This window comes from Dermacentor variabilis, chromosome 4 (genome assembly GCF_050947875.1).
Source record: "Dermacentor variabilis isolate Ectoservices chromosome 4, ASM5094787v1, whole genome shotgun sequence".
In the NCBI taxonomy this organism is placed as follows: domain Eukaryota; kingdom Metazoa; phylum Arthropoda; class Arachnida; order Ixodida; family Ixodidae; genus Dermacentor; species Dermacentor variabilis.
Window position 1 is genome coordinate 5353370 of NC_134571.1, and position 22937 is coordinate 5376306.

At 44.9% G+C, this 22937-nt stretch overlaps 1 protein-coding gene across 2 annotated transcripts in view; it reads right to left on the bottom strand.

The window, feature by feature from the left end:
- ds (dachsous cadherin-related 1) overlaps positions 1-22937 on the bottom strand; it is a 210053-nt gene that overhangs the window by 20287 nt on the left and 166829 nt on the right. For both annotated transcript variants that reach the window (XM_075688004.1, XM_075688005.1), the window contains exons 19-21: positions 20695-20907; positions 20216-20442; positions 12838-13117 (exon numbers count right to left, since the gene is read on the bottom strand). In XM_075688004.1, coding sequence (XP_075544119.1) covers positions 12838-13117; positions 20216-20442; positions 20695-20907 — 720 coding nt within the window. The remainder of the gene's footprint in view (positions 1-12837; positions 13118-20215; positions 20443-20694; positions 20908-22937) is intronic.

Sequence of the window (22937 nt, forward strand, 5' to 3'; positions counted from 1 at the left end):
ATCAGCACGTTTCTTTAATGATGTAATGCTGGTGAATGTTGAATAATCTGAAAAAATAAATCGAGCAGCATGGTTCTGCAGGGCTTCAAGGTTATAAGCTAGGTATACCTAATGGCGATCCCAAATTGCTGCAGCATATTCAATTTTCGGCCGAATGATCGTGATATATGCCTGTTTTCGTACGAGTAGTGGCGCTTGCTTGAGGGTTCGTTTAAGTATTCCAAGAGTGCAGTTAGCTGCTGCCAGGGTTAAATTAATATGGTGATGCCACGTTAGGTCAGAATGGAAATGAAGGCCAAGATATTTGTAGGAAGTGGAAGACTCAATCTTGCTGTTATTAATGAAGTAAGTGTTTGCAATTAGAGACTTTCAGCCGTTAAATGTCATTAACTTGGTTTTAGAGATATTAAGCGACATTAGCCATTTGGAGCACCATAAGGTAATTGCATCAAGGTCAGATTGCAAGCATTGGTGATCGTATAAGAGGAAATTGTGCGGTAAATTACGACATCATTGGCAAAGAGACAAACCCGGGACGTTACGCAATGTAGGCATTGTAGGTGAGTAAATTTCATTGGAAGATGCAATATGGTTGAATGAAAAGCTTTTATGAAGATCTTATTTTAAGAATGTGTTATTTGTGTAGCCATATCCACGTTTTAGACGAAGCCAATTACAACACCAGCCAACACAAGCCTCGCAGACACATATATCATCATTCCAATGATGGCACAGCGCCCCTTAAGAAACTCCCATAGACGGTGGCACCAGATTTCCCTCTAGGTGTTATAGTGAGAAACTAGCTTTTGTCATGGAGGAAAGAAACAATAGGAGAGGCCCTGACGTCACGTTTTTGAAGCCGGAAATGCAGCCTTGTTGGTGTCTCATCTCCGTTTGTTCCTCCAATCAGCTCACCGGAGCAGATAGGCGTGAGCTTTGAACTTGTATTGCTACGAGCCGCTGGAAGACTGTGCTGCCAATGCGCATCAGCACAGAGCCTACGAAACTTCTGTAACAGTTTTAGTGAAGGAGTCGCGCTCCTGTGTTTTTGCGTGGCACACTGAAGAAGACGGTGTAGACTCACGCTGTGATTGCTTGAGTGCCTCTGTTCCCGGTTGACACCACACACAGACCCAAAACACAACTCTCAAGCTTGCACACTACACTCCAAAGTCAGCTTGTGTCGCGAACATAATGTGCTGCGAGAAAGACGCGGGCCAAAGAAACTTATCTCACTTTTCAGAGGCTGAAAGCAGCAGTGACAGCTTCAGGAGCGTGGTTGCTATGGCAACGTTGATGTTTGGGGTACCAGTTGTGGGGATGCGAGACTCTCATGTGTCCCCTGATATGTTGTTTTCCCGCATAGCTCCCGCCTCCTGTAATCCGGCTTCGCTGCGTGGTCTGGTGCCCGCGACAGTCGGTATGGTTGAAGTACAGTACGAGAGATGGCGCGAGTGTTGCGCTGCTAACGCAACCTAACGGCGGGGTTACTTGGGCGCGGAAAGGAGAAGGCTCTTCCTCTTTGACTCGGGCTCTGCAAGCGGCGCAAACATTCCGCGCGTGCGCCGATCCATGCTTCTGCGAGGCCGTCTCATCAGGCCTCATTCGAACGCGCCACCGTTTGCGTGACCGTACGCGCGAACGACCAGGCGTTGGGTGTCCAGCATGGGGCGAACATATTTGCTCATTATCCAGTCGGGGTGAGTCGGACTTCCTAGATTTGTCTTGCGCCCATCGGCATGTTTTGTGGATAGCAACCTGGCTAGCTCGCATTGATCTATGAAAGGTGGAATAAATGCCCTCGTGATTGTTTGCACTACTGTGTTGTTGTTCCTTTGTCCCAAGAGCACGGGCGAGAATCCCACACAGTCCCATGGTATTTTGCAAAATACAGCATGTGACTTCTGCCAAACTTTCTCTAACATGTCTGTGCTGGCCGGGGCCCCTCCTACACTTTCCTTCCTCCATGGTTTTTGTGTATTTTTCTTTTTCCCTCGGAGCATTCATCATGCAGCCCCACTGAAGTGATGGAATGCGGGCGTTTGGACTAGTTTGGCTGTGCCCTTTCCGGCTCTCTGCACGTGAAAGGGACACCGTTGAATATTACAGCCGAATATTGAATGTTTGAGAGCATGAAAATAATAGTACAAATTTGTGTAAATTTATTTTTTGTCTACAAACTTAAGTGAGGTGCTCACGAAAGAGATAATAATTATAAATGTGGTGCAATTTGTTACCAACCCGATCAAAGGTTCCATGGCGCAAATTAGAGTGTGCATTGTACTGCTTTTGTTATTATTGCCTTTTTTTGTATGTGTGGTGGCACGCATCGGTTTGGGTATAGGGGAAGAAACGGTTCCTCGTTGCTGGCATGCCTGCTCGTAAGGTTTGGTTTTGTGCTTCTGCCAGAAATCACCCCTGCTCTACTACAACAATAAGTCCCTTCTGCTTGAGCACCTTGAGGGAAAATAGCGATGACAGATTATAGTTAGAAGCCGACCATGCCTTATCTTCTGGCTGTTTGCATCTGTGTGGGCCCAGGAGACCCGCTGAAAGGCCCATTTCACGCCAAATATGAATAATTATGTCCTCTTCGGCTTCACTACTAAACGCTTAAGCATAACTGTGAGTCGGCCTAGTTGGAACAGATTCATTTTTAAAAACACTTTAAGCACAAAACAAACAGGGACGAAGAAAAGGAGCAACACAAGGACGAGCGCTCGTCCTTGTGTTGCTCCTTTTCTTCGCCCCTGTTTGTTTTGCGCTCAAAGTGTTTTTAAAAACTACATGCTTATTGTTGGAGGAAGCTTTCAAACAGGAACTGAAGCTCAAGTAAACATGAATAACCACAATATGATTTTGCACAAAGTACGCAAACGTTGCTGTTGGAGCACCACAAAACCTTTTGCAATGCCTGCGCTTTGTGGTGCCACCGCTCAACATAGCCAGACGGTCCAAAGCCAGCCTGCTAAAATACTTGCAGCTCAATTAAATGTGCGCAATCGTTTGTAAGTGCCTCTAAGAAACATTTTTCCAAGCTGTTTAGTCTATAACAACAAATAATGCAATAAAAAGCCTATTTCATATTCTTTTTCTTATCCAAAAACACATTCCTAGAGTCTGCCAAAACTGACAAATACGCGGCTAGCCTACGGTGCCGTTTGCCTGTTTTTCGCTGAATGTAAGCGATGCCAGCAAACCACCGGTGTCATCATGAAAGTCCGCTATTAAAGTTCGCTTCATGTATCCCGGGCTTAACGCCGCGCCACATGCCGATACAACATGGTTCAAAATGCGACGTCGCTCGTGTACTTCAGTTGGCTACTGGCACGGCTAATAGTGGCTGCGATACTGACTTTTCTAGATGGCGCTAGCTATGCACCACTTTAATCATTTTCAATTAAAACTGGCACGTTTTTTTTAATATCCTCTAATCTAAGCCGAACCTAGATTTTGGTGTATGATTACTTGGAAAAAAAAGCTATCGGTTTAGATTTGAATAAGTATGGTAATTATATTATGGTTTATGCAATCTAAGGTGATGTTATTTAATTGATATACGGATGAACATGTAGTGATACAAGGCACACGCAATACTTCACATCTGTTAACTTTTAGTTCTACTAGCCACATTCTGCATAATTTCAAAACACATTGGAATCTCGGTGATACGATCACATGCGATAAATTTTGGGATGATATGAATTTTTCAAAAGTCCCAGCCCAAGTACATTGGCTTACAACATGCTTACACATGTCTAATATTGCAAACCAATTCGCACGCTGTGGCAAATGACACGAAAAAGTGAGCCACTGTGCGATCCCTGCCAGAGCGGGAAGGAGGCCCTGGCACACCAGTGGCGCCAGGCACTAGCTGTTGTCAGGCCAGAAGAGTGGTCATCGGGGTGACCTATGTTACTCTGCTGTGAAACCCCCACACCAAAAAGCAGACTTGTGTGACCTTGCAGAATCACAACCCAATTACCAGTGAAGCTGTTCCTTTTGAGTAGTCGCAATAAATATTTCAGTTGCCTGTAATTGCATATTTTAAAATGTTGCCCTTTTTTGATTGTCTGTTTGGAACCTTGCCAGTATATAATGTTTTGAGGCACCTGGTGAAGCATATTTAGAAATGCAGTAATTCATCAACAAGCGTTTTAATTTGCGATAATATTGGCCATATTATTCTCCCCATTTTCCTGAGATGTGATCTTGTTAGGGTTCGCAGTTCCCCTAGGGCAGCATTTTAAATTCTGTGTTGTTCCCAAAGGGGTGCTAACATGAGGGATGTTTTTTCAGGGCATATGGGTGGAGGTGAGTGACGTCAGGCTCTGAGAAAAATTCCTCATAGACGTCCCTTGCTCACAGGCAAGGTAACTGGGGAGGGAGTTCAGTGTTAGCAGACTACTCTGTCGGCTTCTACTCTTGACACCACTCTTAATTTATTAAAATTCACCTTGTTGTATGCTTCAAATTTAACACCCCAAATGCATGGGAATTGTTTGACCAATGGGGAAAGGTGCCGTCGTCATTTAATTTGGCCAGAGTACTGGAATGTTCGCAAATGTGACAGGGCTGCCAACCACAACAACAACAAAGCGATTGCAATGCAGTTTCTGCTCTGTGTAGCAGCAACTTGTTCAAGGTTCCCAGACACCAGCATGAAATTCCCCTCCCTACCCTGCCAAGTGGGGATCACTTTTCTGGAAGGTCCCCTTTCCCTGAGGATGCGCAGCAGCAGCACACCATCTGGCAAAATCGTGGCTTTGTTGTCACATGATGCATACTCGCCGCACCGACAACCAGGATTTCTCTACTATGTGAATACCCATCCTGAACCACCAATAGGGCTTGGTGAAAAAAACACAGTCCGTGGATAGCATACGCTGCTGTGAACACATCAGCCAAATTTTGCAGTCGTGCACTGCACATGGAGCTCGCAAGTGGTGCACGAAGTCACCGCTTTCTCAAACGCTCTCTTTTCAACAGAAGTCTGCTCCTTATTCTTTTCTGGATGCTTTATTTCATAATATAGCAGATTCCTATATGTGGCTGGTGCTGGCCAATAGCTGACATCAACCAACAAGGGTTTTTAGATCAGTGCGCTTCTTCCTACTGTTACTGTGTACATTTATTGATGCATAACGACGGCGTTTGCATAGTGCACAAAAGTAGAAAAGGAAGAACAGTGCCGAGTAAAGAGTGCTAACTTTCAACTGATCTTTATTTGCGGTTAACCCGAGAAATGATGGAAGCGGAGTACATTTACAATCTAGGTGACTGCTGCGTAAGCACCCCTTCCATTGCTCTGTCACGACCTGAGTGAGTTTACTTGGCCGAGTGCAGGGCAATTGTGGCCCGTCAAGTGATCCAACTTAACAATGATGTTCTGGCTCTGAATATCCCCTTCCCCCTTTTCTATATGTTTTCCTGTTTGCCACACATATATATTATGCTCATCCGCAAATAAAGATCAGTTGGAAGTTAGTGCTCTTTACTCGTCTCTGTCCTTGCTTTCCTACTTTCGTGTGCTACGCAAACATCGCCGTTATGAACCACCACCAACTCGCCCAAGCCTCCACCCTAATTATTGATGCAGTTTAATAAACAGGCTGAAGCAAGGGAAAATCTGTTTTCGAATTTCAATAATAATTACATACTTCCAGAAGAAGCAGACTCTCGTCTGCTCACGTTCAGCCGCAGCTGCCCACGTAGGAATTAAACTTTTACACCCTGCTTATCGGTACTACAGCAGTTGGGTCTTCCTAATTTCAAATAATTTTGAACAGTCAACTAGCCTCGAACCATGCAAAACATAAAGTCAGACCACACGCATGCTTGCCAGTGCATGCCAACTCCTGGCCACTACTGGTCAGATGCCTTGGCAGGCTTCACTTCGTATTGAGCTTTTGATAGCGCTTCAAAATGCACAAATCCGGTGTGGCTGCTACCTGTCAGTCAAGCTGGTGCAGGAAAAAGACGGTCCGCACCACGTAGCTTGGCCAGACTGGAGCATATGAGCGCGAGTGGGTACTCAAGCCTTGTCATGCACAAAGCAAATGCTGTGCATACGCACTACAGTTACATGCAGCAGCAGTCTGCTACATAGCGTAGATACTGCGACAGCTGCGGGGTGCAGCGACCGAGTTCACTGGCTGGGCGCATGTGGCTCGCTGAGAGCAACCGTGTTTGAAGTGTCGTAGGCACCAAAGTCAGACGTAGTGGCGTCTACGTAAACATCCAAAATCAAACTTGAACTGCACACCACAGTAACGTTCAATAGGCAGAGCGTTGTGGGCATGCTCTACTACACCGTAGCTTTCCAAGTGCAAGTCATTGAAGAACCGGAAACATCGCGACGGGGATGTTTGATTGCCACCAACTATGCTTATGCTGAACGCAGTGACATACGGTTAGTGGCAAAGTATTTCTGAAATAGCCTAGTTTAACTTCAAATGAATTTCTCGGTTTCAATAAAAAGTGACTCAGGGCCCCTTTAAAACACAGTTATAATGATCTGGATAGCCTGCAAATATACTTTACTGTTAAGGCCTGTAATTTTTCCACACACGTTCAACTTTATTTACACATCGCCTATAACCTGTCTCTAAATTTAAACAAACATAAACAATGCACATTTTGCAGTTAATCGAGGACTTTGGGTAAACCTACCACAAATCTTGTGGAATGGAAAAGAAGCACAAAAAGGTAGAGTTCAGTAATTATTTGCAACGCTTCTAATCTGGCCGGAAAAGTTATAAAGTTTCGTTGGACATTGCAGTGAACATGACCCTATTTCCAGTAAGCATAAAGCTGGTCTAATATAGAGTTATCTTGGTTTGTTGGGAAGCATAGTTGATAACAGCAGTATGACACTCTTGAAGAGCTGCTTAAATTCCTAGCAAAAGAAGTGTTCATTTCACATGCATTTTTAAGCACGGAGATGTGCCGTAGCTTTCCCCCACTTATGCTTGGTGACATTTGTTCTGCCAAGGAAATGGGCCAAAATCTGCATGATTGTAAAACATTAATGATGCTCCGGAGCGCTTGAATATGTAATTTATTTAAAAAGCTGCAATAAACCCATCTATTCTGAACTTTCCATACACATTAACCATTACTTGGTTGTTACTTTCATCAAACATAAACTAAGTACCTCCTTTAGTATACCGAGGACAGCAGGCTGTTATGATCGGCCTGTGAGCATAGTGACCTTCGAACTTCTCCCAGCCCACTACGATGAATTGCTTTCTGAAGGCAGCAATGCACCTTCTCAGTCAGCCCGACGGCACCAGCAAGGCTAGCCATGTTTGGTGAACTGAGTATTGTTAGTTGGTTCGCTGCCGCTTTTACGGTCTAATTGGATGAAGCAAGAGAACTTCTGGAAAAGGGTGTTTTACGGCGCTTTCCTATGGACCCCAGTAATTGTCACAGTCGTGTGACATATGCAGCGGCTAACTGCAAAGTTAACTCTGGAATCAACATGCACCAGCTTAAGTCAAGTGTGACAACCACTGTCTACAAGGATCCTCTTCACTTGGTGTGTACAGTGTGTGGGGAGCACACGCGCCCATCTTTCCCCGCGCTGTCGCGTCGAGAGCCGGCATAGACGGGAGAGGCGCACTATGCCTTCTCCCGATTCTCCCTCGCTCTCGCGACGCGCGCGTGCCCTTCCTCCCCGACTCGCGGGCAGGTAGCTGACGGGCGAGGAGGACATTCCCTTCGCCCAGGTAAAAAGGTACAAAACAGCGCGACCGGGGGAGACCCTCGCTCTCTGAGGCCGGACCCCTAACCTGCCGGACTGGAGTACCTGCCGCAACCCTTGAGTGACCACGTTGCCTGACTATCCCGGGCAACGAGGCCAGCCTATTTATTATTATTACAGAGAGGACGTCCCTCTGCCAGTGTTCTTTATTGCCGGTAGCAATAAACGTTCTTACAGTTGACGCCGCTGGTTGCCTTATTCGTTCGAACCCGACGTAGCCGCAATTCCCACGCTACGGGTTGGGGAGTAACACAAAGCGACTGTGTGGGGCTAGATCCGGAGCTTGCCTTCAGCCCTAGCCGCACGCAGAGTGGAAGCCCCACAAGTGAAACAAAAGTGTGGAAGTGAGTGTGTGAACCCTCATCCTCAAAAGTGGGTCCTTTGACTATTTTGAATGCTCCGATTGGACGAAGGTTGGACGGCACGGAGGACAGAGGAGGTTTTAAGCAGCTGTTTTCGACTGCTGTGTGTGCTTCATTTTCAGTCATGCTAGACTGATGAAATGTAACATTGTCCACCCTTTATGTACATATTGTAAATAAATCCCACACTGCTCATTCTTGATGAGAACAAGTTCCTCCCTTCAACAACATCCTTAGCGTGGATGAGTTGTATGACGGCATGGGCCAGCTACCACTTTTGACATGCCCGACCCCAACTCTTATAAGGCGAATGTCATATCGTGCCTGGGAATACCGTAAAGAGGAGGGTTCATGAATTCTTTTTTTTTTTTTTGTAAAATCCTTAATTGGAGCCAGTAGCTTGAAAATCTTGAGATACGTTGCACTTCAGGTGCCTCTCATTTCTGTTAAATATGAAGCTTGTGTGATGCAGTTTTTTCCAGGCATCAAGAAATACAGCTAATAATGGCAGCTCGACACTTGTAAATGCTTTATGCAGAAATTTGTTGCAGGAAATGTATGTCATCCACATGCACTTAAGATTGCACACATATTTGCCAAGGAGGTCATGCTTGGTTAAATCAAGCAGGCTAGGTGATTGGTACCGCCCTGTTTCAAAGGGGATGCCAATAAATCATCATCATCACTTGTACTTGTCACGTGATGTGAAACATGTGCAGCATAGCATCAATACGTGCAACATTGCATTTCAGTTGTGTTGTATTTCATCAGGTGTCCCGACAGGCAGCAGCTCAACCTGATTTACTCAAGCAGTAACCATTTGTCGCCACCCCCTTCCAAAGGGGGTGCCAATTAATCATGATCAGCATCGTATTGCGCCACCTGTCAAGGGATGTGACACGTGCAACGTGTAAATCTGGATACCCGTGCTTACTCTTCAGTCCATGTTATGGTGCCTCCTAGCAAGATATGAACTGCTGCTGAAGAAGCAAATCGTAGAGCTACGGACGCAGCTGTAGCCAGGCAATGTTTGGATCAGCGGACCGCTGTGCAGTGAGCAGCACAAGCTGCAGTTCACTGTTGACGTTGGGAGGACAGTTCAGTTCTTTCTGATGAAAACAATGCAAAGAGACTTCGTCGCAGACTCCCTGTTGCATGCTGCCAAAAATGGGGCTCCTACGAAGCCGCTCGTCCAGCTTACACTGGACTGTGCTGCGTGTGCTGCGCAGGCCTGCATCTTTTTTTGCGCTTGCTTTTGGTGCTTTTATTTATGCATCAATAAATACAGTGCTCCTTCTATCTCAATCTCCGATCTCTCGTGTTTATGGCAATACCACGATGGCATCACTGCGTCAACGGAAAGCCATGCTCGTGCAATCTGCGATATGATAGCACCTGATTACACAATTGTGGAACAGCTTAATGTTAGAAGCTACTGCTGAAGGAAGGATGTTAATGTATATGAGAAATAAAGGAGGACCTAGCATGGAACCCTGGAATACACTTGAGTGCACTTCATTAGCCGTTAGCACTAACAAAGTACAAGTGATTACTCAGATAACAACCAATTCATTTTAAGAGGTTAGAGGCAATGCTAAGTCGACTTAGTTTGTATCATAAAAGCTTGTGGCATACCTTGTCAAACACTTCAGAAAAATCTAAGAAAATACTGTCTGCAGTGAATAGCATGTCTAGAATGCAATGTAGCTTGTATGTAATGGATATAAGTTCTATATCATATATGCTTTGCAAAAATCATATATGCTTTGCAAAACTCGCAGGGCTGCGTGGCATATGCAGCAGTCACAGCGCAAGTTGGAGGCGCGGCTTCATAGGAGACCGTTGTAAACTGCTTCAAGACGGTAACTGCAAGTACCGAGAATACGGAGAAGTAGTATTTTAACTCTTTCCGTACCACAACCATTGGGCATCGCCAGCCCGCTCAGGGACACACTGGGCTCTCGGACATGAAGAAGGAGAACTATATTTTTGTTTTCTAAGCAGTCCCCTTTCCCTCCCCAGACGGAGATTTTTTAACCCGCTCCGAAGTTTTCATGATCGTCAAAGTAGAAAGTGAAAATGGCCGCCCGCTATACATGGTTTGAAACACTGCTTCCGAGACCTTCTGTGCCACTTACGGACAGGACACACTGCACCATAGGATGTCAAGGAGGAAAACTATATTTTTGTTTTCTAAACAGTTTGCTTTTTTCCCGCCAGGTGTTAATTTTTGAACAAACTCCGAAGTTTCGCGATTGTCAAAGTAGAAAGCAAAAATGGCCGCCTCCGGGAGCGGCGTGTACGCTTCGATAGATAGCAGGCCTCGCGATTCCACTGTGTCTGAGGATGCTGCTTTTTTTGTTGGACTTGGACTCTAAGAGTAACAACGAGGACGATGCAAGCCAGCTCGGAACGTTGCTGGCTGCAGCCCGGCACGCCAAACTGTGGTGCTTGTACTTAAATTTTTGCAGTGGAATACCTGTTCAATGAAAAGTTTAGATTTTTTTGGAGATAGTGCCTATTAGACGGCAATACATTCATAATTCTTGTTACATATTTGTCTTAGTAGATAAAAGCATGTCTTTATAAACTTTTTACAATTTTATCCTACAATCTTGGTTCAGGCAATTTATATCTTTTTTATGACATCTCATTAATAAAACTTTCATGCTGGAAAAGTGCATTCATTCTGCTTTTTTTGTATGAATTACATAAAATATTGAACACAGTAGTTCCTTCATAAAAAAAAAGATATAAAAATCTGGCATAACTTATTGAAAACACCCATTTTCCCCCATGGTAGGGAAACAGTTCATTTGCACACATTCATTATTTAAGAAGTAAGGTCATGAAGGATATGCAGCGGGGAACTACAGGTACTTCATTGTTTAAAATGCAAAGTCCAAACAAGACCTGGTTTTACGACCTAGCTGCTGAACCGCATTTTTGGCAGCATGCACTAGAAGGTCTTTGTGGCGAAGTCTTTTTGCGTCGTTTTCACAAGAACGAGCTGAACTGTTCACCTGGCGTCGATGCAAAGTTGCGGCTTGTGATGCTCTCTGCACAGCAGTCTGCTGAGCCTGACGTTGCCTGGTTGCAGCTGCGCGCATAGCTCCACAATTCTCTTCTTCTGCAGCGCCTTGCAAGGAGGCGTGTACTGAAGAGTGCACACATGCATCCAGACTATGCGGCACACATGTCACATCCCTTGACAAGTGGCACGATACGATGCAACTGCTACATCTCATGACACCTGATATAATGCAATGTGACTGCAATGGAAAGTTTACATGTATCAAAGCTATGTGGGACACATAATGAATTGCGGTGCGCATCTCGCACCACGTGACACCATGCATTGGAACTGCTACACGGCATGCCATCTGGTGCAATAATATACAACTGCATTGCAAAGTGTGCACCTGGTAGGAACTGAGTATTTTTTTCTTTCTCCTGGCGATAGCTGTGACAGACACCGGTGGTGGCGGAAGACAGCATCGCCAACTGAAACAGCTATTGGATTGAGCCCATAACAGCTTACACTGTAAAACGAGTTGAGATTAGAGAGAACTGACAAGGTTAAATATTATGTGTTCTACCATTCTGCAACAGATGCTGACGGGACAGATGGGATTGCATTGAGCCCATAACAGCTTACACTGTAAAACGAGTTGAGATTAGAGAGAACTGACAAGGTTAAATATTATGTGTTCTACCATTCTGCAACAGACGCTGACGGGACAGATGGGATTGCATTGAGCCCATAACAGCTTACACTGTAAAACAAGTTGAGATTAGAGAGAACTGACAAGGTTAAATATTATGTGTTCTACCATTCTGCAACAGATGCTGACGGGACAGATGGGCCTATAATTATAGCAAGAGATTCACTGATGGACTTCTACTGTAGGGGGGAACCACATTCTCAATTTTCCATTCCATAGGCATGGTAGATATACCTAAGGACTGCTGAAAAATTTTCAGTTAAGATAATTTGATATGGAAGCTGAGGTATTCTTCAAAAGCTTAGAGTTAACAGAATAATGGCCAGGGAATGATCGGCACTTTAGAATGTCAATCAATGATTACTGGAGGCATAAACATATAATCATAATTTCATGCAACAAGTAACCGTATGTTAGTAAAGGAGAACATTTTACAAACTCCTTGTTTAAAACGGCTGGCTAGCAGGGTAATTTCAGGAGAAGGTTTAATGATGGGTGCCACAATTTGGAAACGTGTCTTTAGTAATGACCGAAGTATGCTAGTTAAAATTTCTTTTTTTTACAGTTTTTAAATGCACTTACATATGTGTCAGAGGCAAGTTTGAAACATCCCAGCATTCCCTACTTCACCAAGTTCTCACCAGCTCACCCAAATTCACATCTTTCCGTAGATCCAAAGCTTACTTGTACAAATTCAAACAAAGAAAGTGTTACCCACCGTGGTTGCTCAGTGGCTATGGTGTTGAGCTGCTGAGCACGAGGTCGCGGGATCGAGTCCCAGCCACGGCGGCCGTATATCGATGGAGGCGAAATGGGAAAACACCCGTGTACTTAGATTTGGGTGCACATTAAAGAACCCTAGGTGGTCGAAATTTCCGGAGTCCTCCACTACGGTGTGCCCCATAATCAGACTGTGGTTTTGGCATGTAAAACCCCATAATTTAATTTAATTTAAACAAAGAAAGTGGGAAGGCAAAAAACACACCTTCACGAATGCTGACGACACTGTCTGGAGGAAAGACGGGCTGGTTGTCATTGGCGTCAATGACTGTGATGTGCAGAGTACATGACCCTGTGCGAGGAGGCTGGCCATCATCAGTAGCCACAAGGGTGAGCAGGTATGTGTCACGAATTTCACGATCCAGAACTGTGTTGGTGCGCACGCGGCCACTCAATGGGGGCTCCAGCACGAACGCTTGGTCCACATTGCCACCCGCTATGTGGTACACCAGCCTACTGCCCTGGTCGGCATCCAACGCTGACACCTGCAAACAACAACAACGGCTCATGCAACACTTCACTATGACCTCATGCAAGGCAAAACCATGTGAGATTCTAGGCCATATTCAAAACATAAAAAAGGAGGCACATATTCCTTTATAACCTGCGACAGATTCTGTTGAAGCGCAGCTTAGCCTACGGGCAACAACGCTATGCTTCGACAATGAACTGAAACTTAACATAACTTATTTAACTATCCTTCTTTTTTTGCTTCGTTATTGCTATGCACAAGCGGACAGACAGGATAAAGATGCTTGCAAGAGACACACCACAAGTGGGTGCCTTTTCAATGGGCAGCTCAGAGTGAATGTAATGGCTGCTTGTAGTTGCAGTGACTTTCAATGTTGCCTCTTGCTGCCTTTTTATTTTGGTGTGGATTTATATTTGGTGCGGATATAGGTTTCGTATCTGATTGTAACGTGCTGGCAATTTTCGGACCCATTTTTTTCGGAATAACAGGTGCGCGATTGAATCATGCAAATACGGTAATATTAAAGAGCCAATCGTTGCGGACGTATTTAATACCCCTGTCACATAGGTGCACACATGCTCCTTTTAACTTTTGTCTTTATTTCGAGGGAAATGCGTTCGATGTCATACGGCTGCCCTTCTGATAAGGGAGTTTACTGGAGCTTTTGGTGAAGGGAGCACTCATTCACAGTGCTTGAAGTGGAACTGAAACGTTAATTTTTGTTAAGGCTTTATATTTAATTTTGATTATACGTATGATAATTTTGGTTCCATTACAGAACAGTTTAAGCAATGCTTCATTAGATTTATGCTGGCTGCTTCCCTATACTCTCGTCCCAGAGCACCCCTTGACTGTACACACAGACACTATCCTTCACTGTGAGGTTTACGGCGTGTGTCATGTCGTTGCACCTGCGTGCGAAATAACCGAGAACAAGATGCAGTCAGGGCGCACAACAAGAACAGCAAAAATCAGTAGCCACGCCACACCGTACAGGAAAACAGGGGAAAGCACATGGTTGCCAGCTTCGCTTTAGGCATCACTATGTTTACGGAGTTTATTTTACATTTTAGAGAAGCAGTGAACATTTTGTATACTTGTATAATAATTTGTTTATTCGAACAACTTCAGGTAAGATAGCTTTAGGAGCAATTAGAGTTAAAAATTTTTGTGTGCATACGTAAACCGAACAGCTCCCAACGTGCCTTTGGCAGCTTTTGTGAAATACTCGCTAGTGCCCATGTCACACGACCACAACTCCCTTGAGGTCAGACTCCTTTAGGAAGCCGTGTGCGCTGTTAGTTTAATCTCATCTAATCGTTAGTTTTAATCTCATCCAATCATGCTTCAATCTCAGCCGACAACCTTGTAAAGGAAGTGTACAAAATCCAAATCATGAAATTTTATGATGAACACACTCATCAAATCCTTCCCCTCTTTACCCAATTTTCTTCTTGTGAGGACTTTGATGAACACACAGCTTCAAAAGTTGCTGGCCCACAACGCTGTTATATCTAAGTAATGTTAAGTTCAAATATCTGCACAATATTATCATCAAGTCCAAATTTTGCTGAAAAAATTGCCAGCACGGCACTTTAATGTGGCAAGTGGTATGAAACAAATGATTAAACATTAAATAAGACTATGCAGCAGCCTCATCAAAAGCTTGATCAATGACCTCACTGACACAAATCTTCGATCACCTAAACTGCATGACATGCATTGTGTATAAATTATGAGAATTTCCACAATGTTACAGAACAAATCCTTTACTATTCTCAAACACTGAAGAATTATTACAGGTTCTTAGAGAACTTCCCTATCATGGCCTCGATGTCTGGTTTTCATCAAATCACAGACAGAAGAGAGTATAGTATGTACAGTGGAACCTCGTTACTACGAACACCGCATTAGCAAACTTTTCAGACAAACTTTTCAGATTAACAAATTTTTCAGAAATCTCTAGGTGACTTCTTATGGTTTCAGTGTAAAAATATTTCAGTATTACGAGCTTCAGAATACCGAACTTTTCAGAATGACGATCATTATTCAGTTTTCATGTCCATGTTAACAACGCCTCAGTACTACGAACTAATATTCCAAGATCTATGGATTCTCAGACTTCCACGCATTCGTCGTGGCAGCTGAAACAGTAAGCTAGCAGACGACAAGGTGCAGAAAGCAGACGTCACGGCGCACAGGTTTGGAAAACCTGAGACGGCACTGAATAAAAATAACGTGGGAGAGAATTTTTTAAATCTATTCCAGAGGTGACGACGCATTGGATTTTGCGAGCACATGTTCTGCCCAGGCAAGTGTCGCCTAGTAACGGAGTTGCATCTCTGCCTTCTTTCACTCTTCTTTCTGCACATGCCTTTTTCTTTCGCGCTTCTTTCTGCAGCCATACTAAATATGCGCGCGGAGAAATATTTAACTTCCGTAGTCGTAGGGATGTCACATGGTCGCACTTTGCATTTGCCGGACGGTGTCGTTTATGTACGCTTGTGCTTTGGCATACTTCAGGTGTCCGCCTCGAGTGAGGCAGTTGCTGTTCCCACAGCAAGGAATGTGAAAAACAAACAAGAAACACTGCGCTTTGGAGGCGACATGGAGCTTCCTTTTTGCAGTAGTTTTCGCAGTGTCAGTGTCTGCTTTGTGCGCGCCACTCTTGTATACGATGCTTCAGTGGTGCATGGCAGCGGAATCTATGGAAAATAGCAAGAGCATGGGCCGATAGCCAATGGCAATGTCTTTATGGATAGCTCAAATGGTGACAACATATGGACTCAGGTGTTGATGGGTGGAATGATTAATTTTGTTTCTTTCACTATAATGACCTCTCAGAATAACGAAAGATTTTTGGCGGTCCCGCATGATTTGTTATTTCGAGACTTGACTGCACTTCAGCAAAACAGAAAATTGGGTGAATTGGTATACACTGATATATGGGCAAGGAGCAATGTAACCTTGAACCAGCATACCACACCACTTTCCTCTTTGCACTGGTATGTGCGAATCGCCACTTCTCATAGCGGCAGCTTGGAACGGTAGCGGCATGGTCCCTAGAATACTAGCAGCAGTGTCACTGTGAATTAGTGCAGTTCTATCATGATCTGTCTGCGATTGCTACAATGCCAGATGACTCAAGGTCAACAGGCTATCACTCTGCTGTATTTGGCTGCAAAAATAACTTTTGGAAGTGAACTTGAAGTGTATCTTCAACCATGGCGACTCTGTGGACTCCATTGCTGCAGTTGCAGACAAGCATCGGCTTCGGTTTGCAAGCATAAACAGAATGCACTTGACGCCATCAGCATTGTCGTGTATATGTTCAGAAGAATTTGTTTCCAGTGAGTGCATGGCAACGAAATCGGCACCCATGATCAAACGGGGATATGAACGAAAGGTATGTGTTCGAGTTGGTGAACCAATGGACGAAGTAAACCATTTCTTTGTGAACGCACATTAAAGTTATTCTTTTCAACTTATCATATTTGGCAACCAACATTTATGTGGAAGTTGACTGGGGATGTATTATGAAAACAGTACATGCCGACAAAGAAAACTAAGGTGTGTTCTTTCTCATTCTGTAACCAAAGCCATGCCTACTGTGTGGCAGGTACCCCTAGTTCATGTGGGTTCTTCCTTGATTCTGAATATCACCAGGAACCTGTCTGGCCGATGTGGCGTATCAAGCGCTGTTATAACTCGAGAAAATAAAGTAGCTGTTGCAGAGAGTTTGTTTTTCATCTTCCTTGAGTTGGCGAGGTGTGTTTGCACAGGCACCACTTAAGACCTAAAAGAGTGCGCATATTTGCGGTGACTGTTACCAGGCCGTTTTATCAAGCACTCCATGTTAGTGGCCCTTCTGGTCGAGTTATTTTACAGTTCTTTATTTTGTAAAGATTGATGCCCGGGTGAAAGAAAAACAATGCTTAGAAAATCGTACAGCGAAAATTTGAGAAGCGTGAAAGCTAGCAAAATGTGTTTCCTTGGAGCTTTGCTAGTTACCTGGATTGGAATGTACGCTGGTGTGGTACACTGCATGGCACATGGAGACAACTCTGACTGTTGTCATCTAAGTGATACCTTAATAAAGTTCAAGGCTAGACATACAATAATAACACATAGCATGTGGGTTATGTATTGACAATGTTCAGACTTGACTCGCCTCCAATTTTGATCACGAGCAGAGCTGCCCCTAGGCACCTTCATAACGACATGGTACGAAGTTACCCAATGGCAAAAACTTGTCAAGACTTCGCAGGAAAACATGAAAACTTGCCACTCATCGTCAACAGCACGCTCACTACGCACCCTCTAGCGTGCTGTCACATACCAGCTTGGTGCCAGACAATAGATGGTGCCTTGATCGCAAAATGGCAGTGCCCTCAATAAAACAGTCTATAGATTTACCATACTGAGCTATTTGGTATTCCCTTCGGATAAAATTTCAGTATTCAGAATTTTCGAGTTACTTGGAAAATACGAATATGAATAGGAAAAATTATGCGTGGCTCTGCTATCGCAAACACTGGATACCAGCGGAGATGGGGGAAGTTAAGGCTTCAGAAAAATCCATGCCGTCTTCCTCTGTGGGGGGGCTTCGGTTGGAACGGCGTGCCATTTGAGGCACCCGCCATCACAGAAGCGATTTGTTGAGACCGCATATGCGTCAGTGTCTTGTGCCAGCTGCTGCAACGGTGTGATGTGGCGGCAACTGCCGCACCTTAGCTCTGATGCATGCTAGCTCCGACGCGGTGTAGCTAGTTGAAATCTTCCGAAGCGAGCGCGCGGGTTTTTATCGGACAGCAATGACGTCACACTACCTATGTCCCCGCCGCGCCGCTCCTTCTCCCCGGCTAGGCTCCACCCACCCTAACCGCGTCGCTATGCTGTGCGATGTTATTTTTATACTGTGCTTTCGCTCTCTCTTGGCGAAGCTGCGAATGTGAAGAGAAACCCAGCACAGCTCTAACAGCTTCACTGTAAAAAACATACAATCAACAGGTTCAGTTCCAAAGAGCAAGTCGCAGTGCCATTGACATGGCTCATAGCCAAGACAAGTAAAAAACGAAGCAACACTGGGCCACTGTGCCGCCAATCCAAATTTCGGATTTCATGCGGTGTTGGAAAATCTGGAACACTGTGTCATTCAAGTTGTCCTGCGTATCCTCACTTTCCTTGGCAATGTCATTTCTCAGCAACCAAACCATAAGCGCTGATAAGGCCTAACAGCCAAGGCAGTGTCGCCATGACAAACATTTGCCGAACCTGCTACTTATCGAGTGGCTCAATGGTGACTGCGCAAGAGATTATCCACACGGGATAGATTAAGGGCCGTAGAAGCAGTGTGTGGGTCTACAGGCGATTAGCCATAAATGGGAGTGTGTGTTAAGTTCGTCTGTGCACTTACTGGACGGAATGGATTAAGCAGGTAGAAAGCACCGAGCCTAAACTGCCGGTTCAGTGCAGCTGGTGCAGTGAAGGTCGCATGAGACTTCAGCACTTCGCGGAATAGCGATGATTCGTGACTTGCATTGAGCTATGTGGGGGGCAAACGTGAAATGCTCCCACGTGCACCGCCATCACAAAACTCAAGTAGACTGAACCCCAACACTGAGCAGAAGCCTGTAAATGAAGTTTCTTCAAATAAATTTTACTAAAAATTTAGCATTTTGGTAACTTCTTCTCGGTACCCCTATTAATTTATTTCATGATTGTCTTTACGCCTGCAATACCACATGGTGTTACAGCCATTAAAGGTTTTCTGCAAAGACCACAACTATTCACTTCGAGCCAAAAAATTAATATTTGCATTAACCTAGTTATAGCAAATGCTGAAACATTATTTGTCACCAAAATAACTGAGGAGTCTTTCTTTGAAATGAGTCAAATCCACTTAAGCAGAACTTGAGAAAAACTAAAAAAATTTTTATCAGACCAAAATGAAACACTATCTAGGCAATTACATGTATATGAAAGCTTTTATACGTCAGATAGAGCAACCTTATAGCTACAAGTAATGAAAAATTATGCAGCGCGTTTGACTAATATTAAGATGTAAAGTTGAGGTTTGACTCCAATTTCAAACAGACAATTTGATGTGGTTTAACCCCAGAACTGTTGAAAACGACTTTCAATAAGAAGGTCGGATGTGGTTTCAGTAGAGAAGCCATTAGAGCATTGGCAATTAAGGGAACTGCTATGCTTCATGAACACTGGGGATATTACTTGGAGAGAGCAAATTCGGCTGCTTGAAAGCATAGGGAGCTTCCTTTGTAATCTTTCACAGGGCCTTTTTCTTGAGCAGAAATGAAGGCTGCCATAAAATAAGGTACACAAATTGCAATGAGACTGCCATGTTGCATGGAAACTGTTGCCATGTTGCATGGAGACTGTTGTAGCATGGAAAGCGCTCTCCTATTGGGCAAGTGGATTTGGTTTATTTTCATTTGAATGCCTGCAGAATCTGGCTCATTTTTGATCAAAAATATGATCTTTGCACATTGTTTGCTTGCCTGATTTGACCAATTTCATTGCAATATTTTTTCTAGAGGAAAGCTACCTAGTTTGTTTTGTGATTACAGCTCTATCGCACTTAGTTTCAGTTTGTGAATATGGCTCATATCGTGTTAAAAAAAAAAATCTCACATACAAAGTAAAAGTATTCGAACTCTTTGATTAGAAATTATTCAACCAAATTACTATTCACTTTGAATTCGATTCAAGCTTAAAATTTACCATTTGCCTATCCCTAATGTTTTCACAATGGGTAAGGCCAGGAAAGGGCCAGGTTTGAAAACACTGGGCCGGGATCAAGCGGGCCAGCTCATTACCCTTTCAAGCTCAGGCCTGGCGTGGGCCAGAGCAGATGGCCCATGCAGTGCTCTGGAACAATGGACTAAAGCTCTAGTTATTACTTGCACTACTGCATTGGATCCTTCCCTTAAATTTTTTATTTTGGCTGCCTAATTAGAGGGGCATTGTATGCTCCCTTCTTCGCACCTAAAAAAGGGTGGCTGGTGACTTCATTTTGCTCTCAGTAAACTATATCTGTGCCTTTCCTTGTAGACTGGCAGTTTTTGGCAGTACAACAGAGAGAACTAGCCTGAGCGACAAAGGTTCCACGAGGGCGCCCTTCCCAGACAGAGGCCACATAGCGCTCTAGGGAGAAGCGTGGTGAATTGTCATTCTGGTCCAGCAGTTGCACCAACAGCCGGGCATAGCCATGCAGCATGGCCCCTGAAGGTGTCTCTGCATGGGCCCACAGTGGCAGCTCCAGCTCGGGGCACTCCTCATAGTCCAGCTGCTGGGAATCCCGCACACGCACAGTGCCTGCACAACACACAGAAACTGTGTTTGCGCACTAGAGCAACCAGGACCACATAGCAATGAGCTGCATTCAAGGCACCAATGCCCTTTGTGCTCGAAGCCTTAAAACCTTCTTCAAGTTGGGGTCTACAACCTTACCAGCATTGCCAAGTGGGAAAGCCAGAGTTTTGCTATTGTCAATTGGCTAAGCAGGGTAGAGCATGTTCAACAAAGCTATCAATAGCCAAACAGACTTGTCATCTATTGCAAGCTCACCACTGGTTGGGTGGATCACAAATGGCCCATGATCCTGGTCAGGCCCTAGGCTGTAAGTGACAGCCAGGCCAGGCTGGTTGCTGGCTGAGGCATGAACCTGCACCACTTTTGAACCTGTGGCAGCTGCCCCCTCAGGCAGCTTTGCCACATAGCTTGCATTCGAGAACTCCAGCCGTGGGCCTGCCACGGGCCCTACCCACACTTCCAGCACTCCTGCAAACACAACAAAACCAGACCAAACATTCAACTGAGTAGAGCTTCACTCACGTTCACCTCTTCCACAGGTGGCAACGAACACTATGTGAACAGTGTTATAACAGTGTAACCAGCGATGTGCGACATTAGAACCCCGTTGATACATTTCTAAAGGGACCGAAAAAAGAATGAAAAAAGAAACGTAACAGCGAGGAAGGACGCAAGTCCCCGCAGCAACATAAGAAACAGCTCTGAATCGCTGCCAGTACAGTTATTAGATGTCTCAGCACACGTACTGTGACTGGGGATGATGTGTACGCATTAAGAGACACATACAATGTTTCGTGACTGTGGCGATCAATGAATATATTTCAACAAGTGATCAATGATTTGCTTTGTTGCAAAGTACCGATTTACAACGCAATGACTGTTTGTTACAACGTACCTGTTGCTTGTTACAATATGCGAGAGCAAATTTCCCTCCGCACTGCTAAATTTGCATGACTGCTGCTTTCAAACACAACGGAAGATGCGAGAACATTGCAGAATGCTGGCATATCAAAATGGGAACATAATCCATGGGAGTCAATGAGAGTTATGTCAGGACCGTGAAAATGCAACATAGCAGCTGGGAAAACAAAACAGCCACGAACGTATCAATAATGTTACACTGTACATGTTTCTAATCAAGCAATCTATCCTTTGCTTGTATTTCCTGCTTCAGTAGACAATTTATTGAATAATGATTTGTCCTTTTGCTTGTGCTGCATGCAAATGCATTGCAGTACTATATTTGAACCTTCTAGCAAAAATTTTAGCATCTTGCCATTCATGTAAAACATGGAGGAAGAAAAAGAAAAGCAAGAAGGGGCTCCAATGGTCCCAGGTGCATTGCAAGAAGAAGGCCAAAGTCACATGTCATATTAGGACTCATTGTCCTCATTTATGGAGCAAATAGCAATGGCAGCTGTAGACTGACCAGCACGACGGCTGGCATTTATGTACCTGAGGGAGCCCGGCCACGTTTTTTTTTCAAGCCTCGCCCACTGCCGTTCGCCCTAAAGGACGGGGTCACCCAGGAGTTGCAACGGTTACAGCAAGAGGGCATCCTGGTGCCCGTCAAGACGTCTGAACGGGCCACTCCCATCATACCAGTCCTCAAGCAAGACGGCAGTGTCAGGATTTGTGGGGATTTTAAGGTTACCATCAACACCATCGCTACCGTCGAGAAGTACTCGTTGCCCTGGATTGAAGATCTCTGGTCAGTGTTTTCCGGTCGGCAGAATTTCACCAAGCTCGAATTCAGAGATGCTTACCAGCAGCTGGTGCTTCAGGATGCCTCCCGGAAGTATTTCACAATATCGACAACTTTGGGGCTCTTCCAGTACATGCGCTTACCATTTGGCGTGGCCTCAGCCCCAGCCATATTTCAGAGGGAGATGGACAACCTCTTTAGGGGCATGAGGCACGTGGTGGTGTACTTGGATGACATCCTGGTTACTGGTAGCGACGACGGGGACCATTTGCAGAACCTGCACAATGTCCTGGCACGACTGCAGGATGCCAGTTGCAAGCCAAAGCTGGAAAAGTGCATTTTCCTGGCCCCCAGTGATGAGTACATGGGACATGTCATTTCCCAGGCTGGCCTAGCCCCGGTTCCCCGCAAAGTTGAAGCTGTGCTCAAGGCGCCTAAGCCCCAGAACAAGAAGGAGCTTGAGAGCTACCTTGACCTCGTCAACTTCTACAGGAGTTTCTTGCCGAACCTGTCAGAGCATCTAGTCGCTCCATCTTCTGCTTCGAGATGGTCGGCAATGGATCTGGAAGAAGGAGCAGGACTGGGCCTTTCAGCGCAGCAAGGAGCTAATCACCAAGGCTCCAGTGCTAGTACACTTCGATCCTGCCACGCCTGTCGTCCTGACCGTAGATGCGTTACCGTACGGCAAGGGAGCCGTCCTGGTGGCACCGGAACAAGGATGGCCAGGAACGCCCCGTGTCATTTGCTTCATGCTGCAGAGCAATGCTGCAGTCAGCTAGACAAGGAAGACCCT